Source organism: Etheostoma spectabile, chromosome 8 (genome assembly GCF_008692095.1).
Source record: "Etheostoma spectabile isolate EspeVRDwgs_2016 chromosome 8, UIUC_Espe_1.0, whole genome shotgun sequence".
In the NCBI taxonomy this organism is placed as follows: domain Eukaryota; kingdom Metazoa; phylum Chordata; class Actinopteri; order Perciformes; family Percidae; genus Etheostoma; species Etheostoma spectabile.
Window position 1 is genome coordinate 33,481,581 of NC_045740.1, and position 19,176 is coordinate 33,500,756.

The following is a 19,176-nucleotide window of genomic DNA, read 5'->3' on the forward strand; positions in this document are numbered from 1 at the left end:
ACATAGTTTACCAATTTACATGTGAAAATATGTTGTCTCTATACACGCTAAAAGTATTGTTTTTTAAATACATACTGGTGGGTTTAGTGCTAGCGACCTCAGAGCTGTTTCTGGTTAAACAGAAAGTTCTCAAAGAGGTTTTAAATAGGTCTATTTCTGTAGGGATCCTTTCCATAAGGAAAAAAACAGCACTTTTATTGCACGAAATTGACAATGCACATTTGCCCCATGGGGTTACATTACAACCCGGTCTGCAGCTGGTGGTTACAGAGTTCACGCTTAATACTGGACCAATTTAAAAGACAGATGTTCCCATCAGGCACTTAAACTCAAAAACATAGGGAAATAGGGTCCAGGTTGAAAAAGACAGTACTTGCCCTTTAAAGTAGGTGTGTTTCTTTTTCCAACTAGGGATGTGGTCTTTTGGACAGGGCCTGAAACACCCGATCACACGCCACATGCGGTGAATTTAGCAAGGGGCGGGTAACACTGTCAATCTACCTGCAGGTAGCCAAAAAGAATTGAGTGACTCATTAGGTTTTTTTGCAACTGTTGTTCCTTTAAATTTCAACAAAGTAATTTCGTTGGATTTTAGCTAAAAATGTGGTGGTATATTACTGGGGTAAAGAGGCCAGCTGGAACGAGCAACCGACAAAACCATCTTCAGGCCTTGCTTTTGGACATGCATCTCAACCGCAGTCTTAAGCCGTAAACAGGCAAAGGGGCCTAAACCAGCCTGTAAACTGCAGTAAAAAACCCGGATAGAGAAGCCTATTCTGAATGCACATTACCAAAGAATGCTTCTAAAATCGCAATAACACCAGCATATCACACATGTCCTAATTGTAAAATGCTATAATCAACAAAAGGCCTTATTTGGGATATCCAACAGACTGTATTCTGGATATGCTGTTTACATGACCCGTATCAAATAAGGAACATTGTCATATTTGGAATAAATGGGGAATATTACTGTGCATGTAGCTAAACATTTTAGAGTAACTCCATACAGGATTCTGAAGGAGGAAAAGATAAACTTGCACTGGTTTCTGGTACCCAGCTGTGATGTCGGGTGTTGTGGACTGTTGTACGTGTTCTCCCAGCTGTGATGTGGCATTGTAGTGTGTTCTCACCACTGATTGGCTGTGCAAGCCAAATGATTACACTACGCGGCCTATAAGGTACTTTTTAACCTCGGATGACTACAAGCTCAACTAAAGACTGACATATGATCTCAAGGAGCAAATCAGATGTAAGCTAGCCAGAGAAAGGATGATAAAGTAGAAAAGGATAAAATGGAAAATAGAAGTAAAGAAGAAAGTGGGGTTGTGGATCATTGGTCACAATGTATACAGTTTAAAAAGTCATTTTCCATGACACTGGAATTATACGCTGCTATTTCAGGCCAATTTGGGTCCCATCCAGACTTCCTGTGTTTGGAAGTTTTTTGTAAAGCTCTCCTCTCCTTTTTCCTCTCCTCTCTCATTTCCTCTCCTCTTCCATCTTCTTTTGTTCCCTCTCCTCTGCCCATCCCTCCTTTCTTGATTCCTCTCCTCCCCGTCTCTTCACCTCTCCCGCTCTCTTTTCCTCTCTTCTTCACCTCTCTTCTTTCTCCATATCTGTTCCTCCGTTAGGTCTCCTGTTGTCTTCCATCCTTACTCTACATCTGATCCATGTCCCCTCTCTATTCCAGTTTGTCTTGGTTGCCAAGACATTTGTTGAAACCCTCACCCATTTTCTCTGAACTGTTAACACAAAACCAAATTCTCAAACTATATTCACACAACACCTGACTCTGGCAAAAAGAAACACACACCGCCAGTCAATAACTAAACACTACAGAGCATTCATCAGACATTAGCTCAAACATTCGAGAACACAGCGTCCAGGGCATGTAGAAAAAAATGTGGATTTCCTTTAGTAAACACATTTTGCAATGAAAAAACAGTACAGTGAATATACTGAACACTGCAAGTAGTGCAAGTACTACAATATTGAATGACTGCATATGAGGCACTGTAGAACAATAAACTGCATAGACAACTAAATGAAAAGTACATGACCGTACTTGTGAAGGTGTTTTGTTACAAGTTGCCTTTTTACTTTTACAAAACTATTTGCAGGGTCGCAGCTGGGATGTATCTGGGTATCAGGCGTGTAAAAATGTAAACTGATATTCTGCCCATGTATAAGGTGTCCTGATGCCAACATATAAATAGAAAATACAGCAACAACATCAGTGAAATGCAATGGCTGACGTGTGCTACCTCATAGACGGGCTTGATTAAAAAATTAAGGACAAACACAAACTGTCCTTGCACACACACACACATGTGTGAGCAACTCTTCTTTGATATTTTGGTCGTAGCACAAACTACGCTGATACGTAATGCTTCGAGAGGCTGAATAAATTATTATTAGGAGGTACACAAAATCAGCCTGTTGATACAAACTGATTTCCAGTCACGTCAGCTCCTCTCATCCCCTTCATTTAGTGAAACATGGAGGTCTCTGGACACCATTGTCACACCTACGTTATGTAAAGACAGGCTGACTGGCAGGAACTGAACTGCATTTCGGGTACACTTATTAATTTATTACAATGTAAGTTTTTCATTTAAAATTTACAAAGCAAAGTGTTCAATTTTAGGTTTTTATTTCATGAAAACTCACACTAAAAAGTGTAGGTGTAGCTATTACACCATTCAATTCTTCCTCTTGCGCATAGAGGCACCTCAATTATCCCAAGGGGTGCGCTTCACACTTTGGGAATCTCTGGCCTAGAGGGTTGTCCACCGTATACGTATTTATAGTATGTGTCATTTTTTTGACATGCAACATTATAGTCTAAGTTTCTGTTTTGTATTCCTAATGATATCAACAAAATAGGAGTTGTATACCACTGAGTAACATTTGTTTGCTGTATGTCTCTTAGACCAAGATTGCAGGGGTGGGCTTTGTGAAGATTCACGCTCCCTGGAACATTCTTTGTCGAGAGGCCGAGTTAATGAAGCTAAAGATGCCCACCAAGAAGGTAAGACTCGCTGTCTTTGTCTTTGGCTCTGAGTAAGGAAGGAAGAAGCCACTTTTCTTCTAATGCTGTTTGAGTAACCCAACTTTGTTACTATCTGTGTATGTGTGCAATGTTAAAAGGACCCGTTTCAAATTGCACTGTTGCTGTGAACAACTGGAGTTTTGCTGATTGCAGTGGCTGTGCAGTACATTAGAGCAAGATATCGTTTTTACTGTCAATTCTGTCCAGAAATGACAGTAATACACTTATACACATTTAATAAGTGGGCTTGTAAACGATGGCAAAACACAACATTTAATAAAAACACAATAACAAAATGGAAACCCAAGAATATTATAGAAAACAGCCATCAAGCCCCTATGAAAATCCGACGATGGTGAGCACTTACAGTGGTGTGAAAAAGTGTTTGCCCCCTTCCTCATTTCCTGTTCCTTTGCATAGTTTGCAACTTAATGTGTCGGAACATCAAACCAATTTATACAATAGTCAAGGACACCAAGTAAACACAAATGCAATTGTAAATGAAGGTGTTTATTATTAAGGTGAAAAAAAATCCAGACCATCATGGCCCTGTGTGAAAGTGATGCCCCCTAAACCTAATAACTGGTGGGCCACCCTTAGCAGCACAACTGCAACCAAGCGTTTGCGATAACGAGCAATGAGGTTTTACAGCGTCCTGGAGGAATTTTGGCCCACTCATCTTTGCAGAATTGTCCTAATTCAGTACATTAGGGGTTTTCGAGCATGAACGGCCTTTTAAGGTCAACCACAACATCTCAATAGGATTCAGGTCAGGACTTTGGCTAGGCCACTCCAAAGTCTTCATTTTGTTTTTCTTCAGCCCTTCGGTGGGGGACTTGCTGGTGTGTTTAGATCATTGTCCTGCTGCAGAACCCAAGTTGTTCAGCTTGAGTAACGAAGAAGTGGTGGACATCTCCTTCAGGATCTCTTGGTAGACAGCAGAATTCATAGTTCCTTTTATCACGGCAAGTCTTCCAGGTCCTGAAGCAGCAAAACAGCCCCAGACCATCACACTACCACCACCATATTTACTGTTGGTATAATGTTTCTTTATGAAATGCAGTGTTCCTTCTACGCCAGATATACTTGGACCACACACCTTCAAAGAGTTCCACTTTGTCTCATGGTCCACAGAATGTTGTCCAAAAGTCTTGGGATCATCAAGATGTGTTGTGGAGAAATTGAGACGAGCTTTGATGTTCTTTTTGCTCAGCAGTGGTTTTCTCTTGGAACTCTGCCAGCAGGCCATTTTTGCCCAGTCTTTTCCTGATGGTGGAGGCATGACACGTGACCTTAACTGAGGCAAGTGAGGCCTGCAGTTCTTTGGACGTTGTTGTGGGGTCTTTTGTGACCTCTTGGATGAGTCATCGTGCGCTTTGGGTAATTTTGGGGGGCCGGCACTCCGGGGAAGGTTCACCACTGTTCCAGTCTTCGCCATTTGTGGATAATAGCTCTCACTGTGGTTCGCTGGATTCCCAAAGCTTTGGAAATGGCTATAACCCTTTCCAGACTGATAGATCTCAATTACTTTCTTTCTCAATTGTTCCTGGACTTCTTGGGTCTCGGCATGATGGTAGCTTTTAGGATCTTCTGGGGACTTACTGTGTCAAGCAGCTCCTATTTAAGTGGATGCCTTGATTGTGAACAGGTGTGGCAATAATCAGGCCTGGGTGTGGCTAGAGAAATTGAACTCCGGTGTGGACAACCCACAGTTATAGTATGTTTTAACAAGGGGGGCAATCACTTTCACACGGGCCATGATGGTTTGGATTTTTTTCACTTAATAATAAACAACTTTATTTACAAATTGCATTTTGTGTTTACTTGTGTTGTCCTGACTATTGTATAAATTGGTTTGATGTTCCGAAACACTTAAGTGTGACAAACATGCAAAGGAACAGGAAATGAGGAAGGGGGCAAACACTTTTTCACACCACTGTAAGTTCATACACAGTATAGGAATCGCCTGAATACATATTTTACTTTGGTTGTTTTGGTGAAAACCATGATTTGTTTGTATTAACTAACCTCCACAAGAATGCCATTAAGCTGTGTAGAGCTAATCAGTGTGTGTGTGTGTGTGTGTGTGTGTGTGTGTGTGTGTGGTCTAGGTATAGCTCATTTGTGGGGACCAAAATTGTGAAAACAGTATACTTATGGGACCTGAGTGCTTTGTGGGGACCAAAATGCTGGTCCCCATACCGTTAAAGGGCTTTTTGAGGACTAAGACTTGGTTTTAGGAGTAGGGTTGAGTTAGGTTATGGTAGGGTTAGGGTGAGGGTGAGGGTTAGGCATTTAGGTTTGATGGTTAAGGTTAGGGTAAGGGGCTAGGAATGCATTATGTCAATGACTGGTCCCCACAAAGATAGGCAGACACGACTGTGTGTGTGTGTGTGTGTGTGTGTGTGTGTGTGTGTGTGTGTGTGTTGTGGTGATTTCTAGGTGTATGAAGTCAAGCAGTTGAGTGGTGTTGTGGAGAAGATCAGCTCCCTGGTCAGTAAAGTTGTTGAACCTCTCCACCCTCATGTTGAGGAGCATCAACCCAAGAACTTCAAACACCTTTCACACACTTTCTCCAGGGAGAAACAACACCTGTAAGTGCACCGTTCACACTTTGATAGAAAAAAGGTTGGACTCTTGTAGCCTAACGTGGGTTTACCGGCCACACAACAGTAAAGAGGCCACCTGCAATGAAGGTTTTGTCCAAAGAAACCAGATTTACCTACAAAGGGTGAAATGCACCCCTAACTGTGCAGCATCTCTGTACTCCTGTTCTATTTGCACATATTTAAATGAGATAACATGCATACACTTGGCGCAAAATTGGCAGTTTTAATGCAATTGAGTAGCATTGCTAGAACATATACAGGTTCTGTAGAAACCTGGATTTTCATATTAAAGGTCTACCAGATATGCCCGTTGCACTGCTGGAAGATGTTAAATTGGAACGTGGCTGGAAATGTTTATTTCCTTTGGCTGTTTTTTTAACAGTGATCCAAAACATGTGTTACTGTACTAATACGGTGGTATACCCAACATTAAGATGTCTGAACTTTAACAGACAGTAAAAAGTATGTGTGTGTTTGTGTTTTTAATGAACAGGTTTGACCTCTCAGATAAAGATGACTTCTTTGACAGCAGAACCAGGAGTTCAATAGTAAGTCCACAAAGTCTTCTCCCAGGGGTTGATGAATAGACAGTCTTTCCCTGAACTGTCAGAACCATCTTTTTTGTGTAATTTCTGAACAAAAACCACCAGGAATTTGGTAAAGGTTAAATATTGCTATTGCAGAGAAGAGATATATTTAAATGAGTATTATCTTCAGGAGCATGGGAGATAAAGTTAAGTTCTGTTTTTTTAATTTCCTTTCAGGTTTTTGAAATACTCAAAAGAACAAAATGCAAGGCCAAGTACAGCATGGGTAAGTCTGGCTCGCTATCACAGGCCACCAGGCCTCAGGTTTATTCTCAGTGTCTTGTTTTCCAGTAGAATTTGGAGATGATTGAATCTAACGACTGGACCAGGTGAGGGAGGGTTAAGATGAAGTAATTGAAACCCGTTTATTAATTTTATATTGAAAGAGTGCTGAGGTCGCTATTTATTGTTTGAAGTAGTGGAGTGAAGTTGAGTTTGAACAGCTCTGATAGTCTGGGAAAAACAATGCTTAAATAAGTGATATTACATGTCCATAAAAGGATAGGAGGTTTATGGGCGGGGTCATACCAGCTGTTACTACGTGATGGAAGAATGGAAGAGTAATTTTGGTAATTAGAATAGTCTGTCATGTTTGAGTCAATAAGTTTACTTGAGGTTATGTAAGAACACCAATATATCATCTGTGTAGAGACTGATGATTGTATTCCTTCTATGAAGATGTTGTCAAGAGTTTGAAAATGGTGAATAGGTCAGGAGAGAGTGGGCTGTTTAGGACATATATCAAGGATGCACACACACACACACACACACACACACACACACACACAAACACACACACACACACAAAAAGCACGTACACCACTTTCACCGGGCACGTTCAATACTTTTTCTCTCATAAAAGACATAAACAAAGCATGCACATACTACTTTTTCCAGCACAAACAAAAAAAGCATGCACACACACCAGACTGACAACTTTTTGTACAAGCTAAATAGTTCTCTGTGTGCAACATTTTATGGGTGTGTGACCTGCAAAGTTGTCTGCCTGTGAGCTAAAAAGTAGTGTGTGTCGATATTTCAAAGTGTCCTTGGGCGAGACGCTGAACCCCGAATAGCTCCTGAAGCCGCCCCATCAGTGTCTGTGAATGTGAGTTGTTAAGATAAAAGTGTGTTCTAGGGGGGGGGGGGGGGGGTGTATGCACCACTGTAGAACAATGTGACACAGGCAGGACTAACAGGATTATTAAGGTTATACAAAAAGGAGGATGGTTCATTATCCCAAACCCATACTTGTCAGGATTATAATTCAGAGGCCTGAAAGCTACAATAACTCTGCCGTGGTCCCATTTACTGAGCCAGAGGATAAAGATGTCGAACCCACATTGCCACGTGGGTCTGTGTTTTCTCTCGGCAGGTATCACCAGTCTCCTGGGGAGTGGTATCTATACAGCAGCGTATCCTCTTCACGATGTGAGTAGTGTAGTACTAACCCCCGCAATAATAGCTTGTTATTACTTGTATTATAGGTTGTACTAGTTCCAAGTCATGTTTATATGCTAGTGTTTTGGAGCCCATGTAATCGGTCATATTTTTGTACTCACTAGGAGATGAGGTGATAGAAAACATCTGCATATCCACCTTTTCTTCAGACTAGTCTTGTCTCATCTTGTCGTAGTCTGGAAATCCATCTCAGACGGTTAAACCCAGTTTACAGTCTCCAGTTAGTGTTCATTGTAACTAGCTTCAGTTTTTCTCTTTCCCTTTCCAGGGAGACATTAATCAGGAGAGCTTCAATGACAGAAAGGTGAGAGAGATTTTCTAAACGTATCTTCACAGATATGTTGTTTCATGTTTTGCCTTCACATGTACAGCTTAGCGCATGCAGAGTCCACATACAGTTGACACACACACACCAGGACCACAAAATCTGAACATTTCAGCTTTGGAGCACAAACTAAAAATTGGGTCAGCTTGAACATCATCCTAACAACATCCTAATCGTGTGTCAGTCCGTGTGATGTTTGTTCTCTCTTGCTATGTAACCCATGTGAAACGCCTGCAGCTGGCGTCCACAGGTACACTATGAATGTATTTCTGTTTTAACATGCATGGAATCTCCCATTATCTAGCTCCACACCAAAGTAGCCTCGGTTTTTTTCTCTTTTGTGAAAAGCTAATCCCAACTCAAAAGTCTACTTACTGGCTATTCCAGAGCTAGAACTCTACCCAACCATTGTATCAAAGACAAATATGGCAGTAGAAAGGCTAAAAGCATGATCAAATTGTACAAACAATTCAACAAAATACTGTTGAATGTCTTCCTTAGCTTTTGAATGACGAGTGGGCAAACTACAGTGTCTTCTACAAGTACCAGCCCATCGGACTTGTGCGGTAAGGACATATCTCTTTAGAATATCATTTACTGCCAATCTTGTATGTTAACAACTCTGGTCATCCTACTATTCTGACAAGGCTTTCTATTAACCCTCATGTTGTCCTCTGGTCAAATTGACCCATTTCCCTATATCAATGTTCTTTTTAATTCCCCAAAATAACATGATTGATTCCTCATAACGCTCTTTGCCAAGTACAAATCTCTACTTTCATTAATTTTGGGGCGTGTTGTTCAATTTTAGCATTTGTAAAAAAGTGTTTTTGAAATAGTATTGAGTAAAAGTTGACATATTCCAGTCTGTGATTATCCATCAGCATCCATTCCTTTAATTTTAGTCTCAATAATTCCTCATTTCTGCTTTTCTAACCCAAACATTAGGTATAATTTCCTACAAATTAGGTTTATTGATCATAGATTCCAACAATAACAATAAAATTAAAGTTAATGAGTTAGTATTACGTCAAAAAAATGACAAACATTGAAAAACGTGTTGAAAAAGGGACAAAAACGTAAGAAAAAGTTAAAAACATTGATTAAAAAGCATCAAGAAAAGTGTTAATTTTAAATTTTGACAAGAAGACAACACGAGGGTTAAGGAATGTCATTCTAGCTTATTGATTTGTACAGATTCAACTTGTGTGGTGTCATATATTTTAATATGACCATAATTAACAGTGGTGAGTGGGTGGAAGAATATTTTACTTAGAAATGCCAAGAATACCAAGGGCGCTGACAGATTCTTTGTGATGTCACAGCTGAATTAGTCAGAGGTAAGCAGATTTTCTCTATGTTGTACTTTTGCATCAACAGAAACAATCACGAGCACAGTTGTAGCATAAACCTTTATGTTACCTATTTGTTTTGCGAATCACGGCCATATCACGCTTTCCCATCAAATCTTTGTCGCGTGAGTCAAATGAGCGTTAAGGGGCCATTTACAGATGCAGACTCTGAAGCTAGGAGTGTTCTTCTGTTCGTTGTAAATGGGACGTGGAGTTTCAGTCCAGCGCTACATGCTGAGCTACAGAGATCTAAAAGGAGATTAAAAAAACACAACAGGGAAAAGTTGAGAAAAGCTAAACATCTGCAAACTTTTTTCCCTTTGACACAATGCAATTAGAAACCAGAAAATGGTTGAACTAATAACGTAGGAATCACTTCTAGTGCATATACTTTATATGTATAGTACGGCGGCTACGTCTATGTTCACAAGATGCAATTAAGCCCTTCAACAATGTGAATATAAGACAATTTTTTATGGATTTTTTCCCTTGAAAAAGCATGGTTTGTATCATGAACTGAGCATTATTATATAGGATGCAGATGTTGTGTTTCTGTGCAGCAAGAACTTCTTAATCAAGATTGTATTTCTCAAGAATGCCATTTCAGTATTGGCCAAGGCTGATCAGGGTTGATTTGTCCCCTATTGGATATACTTTTGAATCCTCTAGAGACACACAAAGTACACAGGTACACAGGGTGGTTTTGCAGAGGATAGCTGTAGAAGGAATTATGTCTAAAATAAGGCTCTAAGTCCTGTCAAGTTTGACTCCAATTTATTAATTCCCATGCCATCTTTCATCAAGTTTACCATAAGACAAGGCTCAATCTGAGACAAAGAGTTTACTGAGTCCAGCATAGAGTACAACACAGCTGTGGGGTCATAAACCGCATCGTAGTTCTAAGTATCGAACTTTGAGTCAGAGCTGGTCCACCAAGATCTCAACTGAAAAGGAACTCTTATCGGTTTTCTCCCTCAAGCTTTTATCCTCTCCTCACAGGTAGATGTCTTGTTTTTTGGACAGAAACTGTTATCGTACACAAACACACACACACACACACACACACACACACACACACACACACACACACACACACACACACCCACACACACACACACACACACACACACTTCCTATTCTGTTCTCGCAACCTTCAAACCATGCACCTCTGTGCCAGGAAAGCCTAAACTATTTTTATGATTTAAGATGAACTTTCTGTGCATCAGAGGTCACCCGGAGTACTTTTACCCACTTCCTCAATGACTAACACAACTCTTTAGCAACAAGCATATTCACAATTTGTTAATAAAATATTTCTACAATACTTTTTGTTTTTATTATGAATCTGTGATTACATTTTACTTTAAGATTTGATCACCCTGTTCAAGCAAATTAGTACAGTTCAGATTTCCATGCCCTGCCAATATGAATACCAACATGGTCATTTTGTCTGACAAATCTAAATGATTTGTGTCTTTTTGTGGTTTTAGGAAGTATTTTGGCGAGAAGATTGGTCTGTACTTTGCCTGGTTGGGTCTGTACACCCAGATGTTGATTCCTGCCTCTGTAGTGGGAGTCATTGTGTTCCTGTATGGATGTGCAACAGTTGATGACAACATACCAAGGTAAACACACACACACACACACACACACACACACACACACACTTTTGTGAGCAATTTGATTGTCAACCTACTGTCTTTTTTAATTAATTATTTACAGCTGCTGTTTGACTCGCTGAAGCTAATTTGACATGTCTTGCTTTTGGGCATCATTAGTTATGTCAGTATTGTACTCTACAATCCCAGAGATCTGAGGATCTGCAGAGAAATCTTTTATGATATCCAGAGACATTGTGAGAAGGGTTAGATAGTAAAAAAAACTCTTGATATAACCGCTTAAAGTACCAGCTTCACCTTGTGGAAAATACAGGCCACCTTTCTTTCTGAGAGAGAGTTCAAAAGCTGGCTTTTCATCTCACGTCTGTGCAATAGGAGCTGGAGTCAGACCTTACATGGGCTAGCTTAGCATAAAGACTGTTAGCAGGGGTAAACAGCAAGAATGGCTCGGTCCAAAGTGAAAAAATACACCTACCAGCCCGTGTGAAGCTGACCGATTAACATGTTGGATCTTGTTTTTTTACAAATGGAAATGTAAAAACAGGAGTTTGGGGTTTGTCAGGATTTGCCAATTAATTCTTGGTTGTGATTGGTTTAAAGAAACACAAACTGTTTGTTTTTTTGTCCTATTCCAGAATGTATGTGGAGTGTAGCCAGACCTTACTCCTAAGAGCTAGGGGGATAGGTCTGGCAATGCCAGACTGATGCTTCACTGACCCCTTACAGTGCACCGTTAAACTTATTGCCATGAAAGCCAATGTGAGACTAATGGTCGCCCTAATATAGGCTCCTCAAATATAGATGCTCACCTGAATCTTGTTTAGTAAGTCCAGTGTGTGTGGCCCTCCAGCCCATGTTCCGCTGACTTCCAAAGAAGACAGTCCTGGAACACAACATTCTTTTATCATGCAGCTGCCAAGACGCCCTCAATCTCTAGAGACACACAAAAATTCCTATTTGAACACAGGACAGGTTTAGTGATGGAGTATGGCCGAAAAGATGTTCTCGTCCCATGACCTGTGACCGGGAGTGACCTGATGTTACCTAATTCTCCCCCTTGTCTTCTAGAAACTCCACCACATTGGTTAAACTACAATTGTTTCTAAGAGTCGCTATGCAGGTTTAAAATATAAAATTTCACTGTGATTGTAACCTCGCTGTCGGAAAATTGGACTCTGTATGTAATGCACAGACCAGAGATTGATCAAAATCAAATAAGAGTAATTTCCAATTTCTTTTAGGTAAATCAGTTTTTTCCTTAGGTCTGAAGACGTGGTGGGGGATTTAGGGGTCCTCCATCAAGAAAATGCAGTTCCAAATAATTTTGGACCATTATTATTACCATATCTGTGTTTAAAATGTTGGCAAAAGCTAGAGCCCATAATAAAGAAATAACACTCAAAAAGCTTAAAGACAAAACTTGCTAAAGACGTCCACTGGGGACCAATAAATAAAATATTAGGACTCAATAATGGACATAATGACTTGCTAATGTAAACTGTTTAAGTTAGAGCTAAAACAAATCAATGGAGAAATGAGAGGACGAATGAAATAGAGACAGGAAGAGGTTTTGATGAATTAGTTGGAACCAGGACTTCCTCTGCTTCCTCAACCTGCTTCTCATCATCCCCCCGGATATTATGACACATGCTGGCGGCACACACTCAATGCAGACACACACCACACACGCTCAGCGCGAGGGTTAATGTCAGAGTCTCACCCGGACTCTGAACCCCAGAGTAAGACAAACCAGACCCCCTCCCCTGTCTGTCTGTGTCCCAATAGGCCCAATGTGTTCATTAATTGTGTGACTGCTGATTAGATGTGGGACCTTTATCGTGTGATATGGGCTGTGTGAATGTGTGATTTTGTACAAGAGAGTAGGCTTGATTCCCATTATAACCAGGGTCTGGGGGGGTCCTCCTTCATTTCCTACGTCTGAAATCGTTGGAAAACATATATCTACTAGTAAAAAGTTGGGCAGGATCCCAATACTCGACTGTGCAGATATTTGTTTGTTTGGTAGGTGTTTGATTTTCAAGTATCTGTAATGAAGTTGAGACATGTTCTAATAAGTAGCCTAAAGAAAGATATAAGCTGTTAGGGTGTAAGACAGCTTTGACCTCTCTGAACGGTAATTTTTCATCTCTTTTGAGGTGTGGGTCGTCAAATCCACCTCTTCTATATATTGGGGGGGACACATTTCCCCTGCATCCCTCCAGAAATCTACACCAATGCTTGTGAACATGGGTGGTGGGGTGGGGCTTGATTTGTGTGTGTGTGTGTCTGTTGTTTTCCAGCATGGAGATCTGCCACCCAAAGAACAACATCACCATGTGTCCTCTGTGTGACAAAGTGTGCAGCTACTGGAAACTTAGCACCGCCTGTGCAACCGCCCGGGCCAGCCACCTGTTCGACAACCCTGCCACCGTTTTTTTCTCTATATTCATGGCCCTGTGGGGTGGGTGAACACACATTAGCTCGCCCAACAATGCATACATACCATTACATTTTGCCAGCTGAGATGTCACTGGAGGATTTCTCCACACAGGGAATGTTCAGTCGTGAACTGGGTGGTTCCTAAGGCAACCTGTGGTAAAAAATTGTTAGCTAATGTTACGCTAACTCTTGATATCACTTGAGCCTCTTTCACACATGCACCGCAACGCTAAACTTATCTGGACATTACCCAGGGGAGCTGTATGTGGAAACACAAATGTCTGAACCAGCTGGACGGTCGTCACCCTGCTGCTCCAGTGGCTGTGTAACGTTCGATTGAGCCTGCGTGTGAATATTGCAGCTTGCTGCCTGGGGAATTCAAATAGTATGATGACATTTATACGGTGCCAAAACAGGAAGAATACAAACATCTAACAGAAGATTTGTGACAAAAAAACATTTTAGAACGCTGCAGAGAAACGCTCCAGCGATCTGCCCCGGCCCGTCTCAGCCCAACTCCAACCAGCTGAAGGTGTCGCGATCTATAGTCCATTTCATTTCTGTTACAATCTAGAAATGTAACTGTAGCAGGCATCTCACTATCACTAACGTCCACATTCATATTTAGACACAACAAATGATAACTTTAGCTACAAAAAGCAAGGAAGTCGGAAGTTGCTTTTAGAGCACTGCAGACTAGCTCGTTGCAATTAGTTACAAGTTTCCACTTGCAAATCGCAAATCTTTGGTCTGGACTGGGCTTAAGGTAAAAGAGGAAGGGAGATTTACACCTAGACGCCAACGACAGTTTCTACCTGGACCGTTTAACGGTCCTAACAGTTAAATTTAGCTGAGAAAAGGGGGGGGTTCAGGGCACTGCGGGGTGCTTGTCCTTTTAGCAGCTGTCGCAGTTTAGTTTAGGAAACAAAAGGAGAGCATCATGCGGTGACGACAGTTAAGTTGAGGCAACAAAACGACAGTTAAGATGAGAAAAAAAGATAGTGGTTTGGGTTAAAACCCCAGTCCCAATGAGTAGTAACTTTGGGGACACTAACACCCGGTTCCTGGGTGTAAGTCTTGTGTTTTCCTCTTAACTTCTGAACTTTCTATGTTTAGAACTGATATAAACTCAGCTTTTAAACCGTTTTTAACTGTGAGCATGAATTAAACTCGTAATACATTTGAGTGTCTGAGTGCCTTTGCATGTTTGTCTGATTCTATTCTGGTTCATAGCTGCCATGTTCATGGAGCATTGGAAGAGGAGGCAGATGAGACTGAACCATGAATGGGACCTGACTGGATTTGAAGACGAGGAGGTGAGTGGTACCCAGATAACACAACTAGAAGAAGAGGTGAGCTACACCTGTGTGAAGAACCCCATCAGCTGAAATATGCAATATGGGTGGGTTATATTTTGATACACGTCATACACGCTGGTGCAAATTTAAAGCTTGTTATATTTAAATAAGATTTAAGACACAATGTCCCAGCCAGATTTCTAACAAATAACAGAAATGTACATTCATTCTCATAATAATAAGTTCTTTTTAGGTTTTCAACATATTTACACTGCTGTCACTTTTAGGCATTTTCGTCAAAACGGAGTTGTTTGTCTTGGTTAAATTAATGAGTATATCGCCCTTAGTATTAGTTAGATGTGGAATATGGAATCATTTGTGATCTGGGGCATGTGTCAGATTTCAAGATAAATGAATAAGTTAATAGATTTTGTGCAAATTGGTCCACTTTTCCTGTTATGTTTTCTAAAATGTGTACACATGTGGCCATAACCTCTGTACCAAATCTGGTCAGCTGTCACTGTTATGGTCGCTGTAGTCTAGCTGTGCCAGACCTTCCCCCACAGCGCTGCGGAGGAAGGTCTGGCTAGTCCAGTCCGGAGCATTCCCAGTGGTGCAACGTGGTGGATGTAGACTACGGTCGCTGGTTCCACTCGCCTTTGTTTTCTCCCCCAAAATGTATTTGACTAACCTGTCTCACTGTCTGACTGCTTGTCTTTCTTGGGGACAGCAGAAACATATTCTCTGTATACTCTGTACACCTTTAAACATTTAATAGGGAAAATCCCCCCATACCTGGACAAGTCTGTGGTGTGGATATGCACCGGAATGGTAATCAGGAAAACTGTTTAAAACTGTGAAAACTGGAAGCCAGGTCACCAAGTTAAAAAACTATCCAGTCGGGCAAAAACCTTCTAACTGACTAGATGTGTGTTGTGATGTCGAATGACTATTTGCGATCCTCTTTAATCAATAGTATTTTTAAAAACATTAACATTTCCCTTCAACACAGTAAAACATGTAGTGATTTGAATGTAATAATTTGAAGTTATCTTGGCTGTTTTAACTAACAATCTCACCTCTCTCTCTCTCTCTCTTCCCTATGTCTTTCTCTCGGTATATTTTTCACAGGAAGCTCTCAAGGTTTGGATGAATTCCTATTACTAGATAATCTCCTCTCCTTACTCTTGCAGTCTTCCTGCTGCTGCTGCTGCTGCCAACCGCAGAACATAACACATCACACATGATTTATGTGTGTTACTATAAATGACTTCTGCATGATTTTCACTCACACAGCGTACAACTCACGCAAAACAGTTAACTAAATCATTTCATTAAGCAATTTTAGCCTTTAAAAAAAACCAAATCCAAATCTAGACCAACCGAACCATAGGACAGACCCAGGCTCTTCTGCACCGGTATAGGTTGGAACAGAGACACTAATACAGATATGCAGATAAGGAGAACTATATAGGCACTTATATACACCTTACTAGCAACCAATTGAACTTTACAAGCAACTAATTGAATAAGTGCAAAAGACTTACAACAGTGCCATTACAGCACAGTGTGATGCAGTGCTAAATAGTATATAAGAAAGACATGCAAATTTACAAATTCTCTGCAAACTGTATTTGAAATATATTTAGTTGAAATACTGCCCATCTCTGGTGGTATGTGTGCAAGACACACAGGGCAGTCCAAAATCCCCCAAGCAATTATAAGTTCATAAATAAAAAGTGAAATAAAAATAGTTATGAAGCACTCCGGGTGTGAGAGATCATACTAGAAAGGAAAGGACTTCATGTTTGCTAACTGTTGCTTCTCTCTCTGACAGTCACACAAAGTGGAGCCTGGGATGGATGCCAGAAACCATTTACTACCACAGGAGATGGAGACAATAAGGCAATTAGGATTACCTTAAAATATATTTCTATCAGATACAAACAACACACACTCCAACCGGAAATCCCACACTCTGACCAAGTCAAAAAGAGAAAATGGATATTTATGGATGGATGGATTAATGGATAATTGTTAGAAATTGTGCAAACACATTGACTTGTCCACATAAAATACATATGATATTTGGATTAATTTACCAGTAATACCACCTTTCTCAGGATAAGAATACGAAGAGTTTTATAACAATCTTCATTTCAGAAACATCCCACTCCCAGGTTCCATAAACTGCTGCTATCAACCTTTCCAAGATGATAATGTTTCCTCTCTCTCTCTGATTAATTCCTGGCCTTTCCCTTCTTTCATTTTAATTTTTTTTCTTCATTTTACTTTCTTACCCAATGCTCATTTGAAATCTATTTGAAGTCATAACACTTCCAGTGGTTCAGATGGTGAGTATGGACATGTCTACCAGTTTTACGTCCCTGAAGCTGTCCAATAAAACATCTACCCCTATTTGGGGTAGGAAGCAGGGGTTTCTGCATAGATTGTATAAGTGAAGCCAAAACATCTGGATCGCCCAATGGTGTCTGGCTGCAGTATAACCCCCCAAACAGATGTTTCCCAAAGATAGTTACTGTCACACTGATCTTTGAGACTGCAACTATAGCGTCAGATTACTACTGTGCAGACACTTGCTCCAAAATGCCAGGACGGGGGCACCCATACCCAGGTACTTTGGCTTCACTTTTGACATTTTTACAATGGTAGAAAATGGATATGTGTAAGTTCAGAAGTTGTTTTAGTCGTCAACAGAAAACTCCGATTGGACAGATAGTCTAGCTAGCTGTCTGGATTTACCCTGCAGAGACCTGAGGACCAGGTAACCTAAGTCCTCAGATTGGACAGATAGTCTAGCTAGCTGTCTGGATTTACCCTGCAGAGACCTGAGGACCAGGTAACCCAGAGCTGCCAACTTTGCCCAAAAACTTGGAGTGAGATTTGGGGGGGCCAACCCATATTGTGCCGCGTACAAAGCAATTTCTTTGGGTCTTTTCCCTTCAGGGTTTAAATTGGGATTTGTTATATGTGGGGGGATGGGGCTCTCCCTAGGGGGGTCTGGGGGTATGCCCCCCCCAGGAAAAAATTTGGAAAAATAAACCATTAATTGGCACCTTCTGGAGAGTTTTTTTGCAAAAAAAATGTAGAAATCAAGTGTTAGCTACATGATATGTGCAAAACTGTAGGGTTAAGAGCCTTTGCATTGTTGTAGTATCAACAGGTTTTAGGGCATTTAGCATTACTTATTTACATTATTAACTTTCTTATGATATAAGAACTGACCCACACAATGTGCACATAATGAACCACATGAAGAGCAGTAGCATATGTCAGCAACAGCTAGAAGTTGGGTCTGTGGAGAACAGGTCCGGGGTCCTAGTGTAGGGACCAGGACCCAAAGTTAAATTAATGTTGAGGGATCAACTAAGACCACTGAAATCTCTAAGAATGAGAACCACTGTTTTACATAAATTCTATCCTTTAACCTTTGTGCCAAGGCTCAGTATGTTTGGCCCTCATCCTCTGTGCCCCCCTTACTGGATTTACTTTTTTGGGAAAATAAAGACTATTTGTTCATTTTATAAAACATTAAATGAATTATTTACAGTTACATTTAGAGATGCACAGAGGTTAGAGAAGCACTATAGTGGCCCAACGTTGCAGTATCGCATATATAGTATAGTATACATAGTATAGTATATATAGTACAGTATATATAGTATAGTATAAATAGTATAGTATATATAGTAGGCTACTGTATAGTATAGTATAGCTCAGATGTGTTTCATCAGATTTCTGCTCATGTTTACAACTTTGTGCACATTCAAAATATAACTCCTCCCATCTCTGTTGTCCGAGATGTGGAGAGTTGTAATACAGTGTACTGTGCATGTTATTGCTCCGCTGATATGGTGGATCTCACTCAGACCGTCTGACAGACACAGAGGCGCATTTGGGTCTCTGACAAAGTTTAGAGGAGGCTGTACGCTGCTCTTCATTGGAGGACTACACACAAATGCAACGCGTCACTGCCCCCCCCCCCTCCCCCCCAGAGCGAGTACACTAAAATGAACTGAAGTTGCTACGCTACCAGCCGCGCTGCTCACCTCTATCTTTACAGAGAGAGTGGACACGAAGCGACGGACGGGTCTGTGATACTCAAAGCACATACCTGAAGCCGGGAAGCGCTCTTTAACCCCCTCACAGTCTCTGAAAGCACAACTAGTCGATCATAAGTGTCAACAGCAAATCTATAGATAAACTATCTTTCAGAAATTTGACCGACCGGTTGACACTTCAGCGTGAGAAATCGGGGTGGGTGTGTGAGCGTGTGAAACCAGTCAAATGCGTGTGTCTCACGGCCAAGCGGAGAGTTGGCAGCCCTAACCATAGTCCTCAGATTGGACAGATAGTCTAGCTAGCTGTCTGGATTTACCCTGCAGAGATCTGAGGACCAGGTAACCATAG

At 40.9% G+C, this 19,176-nt stretch overlaps 1 protein-coding gene across 2 annotated transcripts in view; it reads left to right on the plus strand.

Annotated features, from left to right (window-relative positions):
- The window catches only part of LOC116694550 (anoctamin-1), a 44,331-nt gene that overhangs the window by 11,081 nt on the left and 14,074 nt on the right, over positions 1–19,176 (plus strand). Inside the window, exons 3-13 of one of the 2 annotated variants that reach the window (XM_032524300.1) lie at positions 2,936–3,034; positions 5,498–5,649; positions 6,158–6,212; positions 6,429–6,477; positions 7,627–7,682; positions 7,981–8,016; positions 8,539–8,603; positions 10,880–11,014; positions 13,309–13,469; positions 14,681–14,763; positions 15,877–15,888. In XM_032524300.1, coding sequence (XP_032380191.1) covers positions 2,936–3,034; positions 5,498–5,649; positions 6,158–6,212; positions 6,429–6,477; positions 7,627–7,682; positions 7,981–8,016; positions 8,539–8,603; positions 10,880–11,014; positions 13,309–13,469; positions 14,681–14,763; positions 15,877–15,888 — 903 coding nt within the window. The remainder of the gene's footprint in view (positions 1–2,935; positions 3,035–5,497; positions 5,650–6,157; positions 6,213–6,428; positions 6,478–7,626; positions 7,683–7,980; positions 8,017–8,538; positions 8,604–10,879; positions 11,015–13,308; positions 13,470–14,680; positions 14,764–15,876; positions 15,889–19,176) is intronic. The other variant, XM_032524301.1, reaches the window with a different exon arrangement.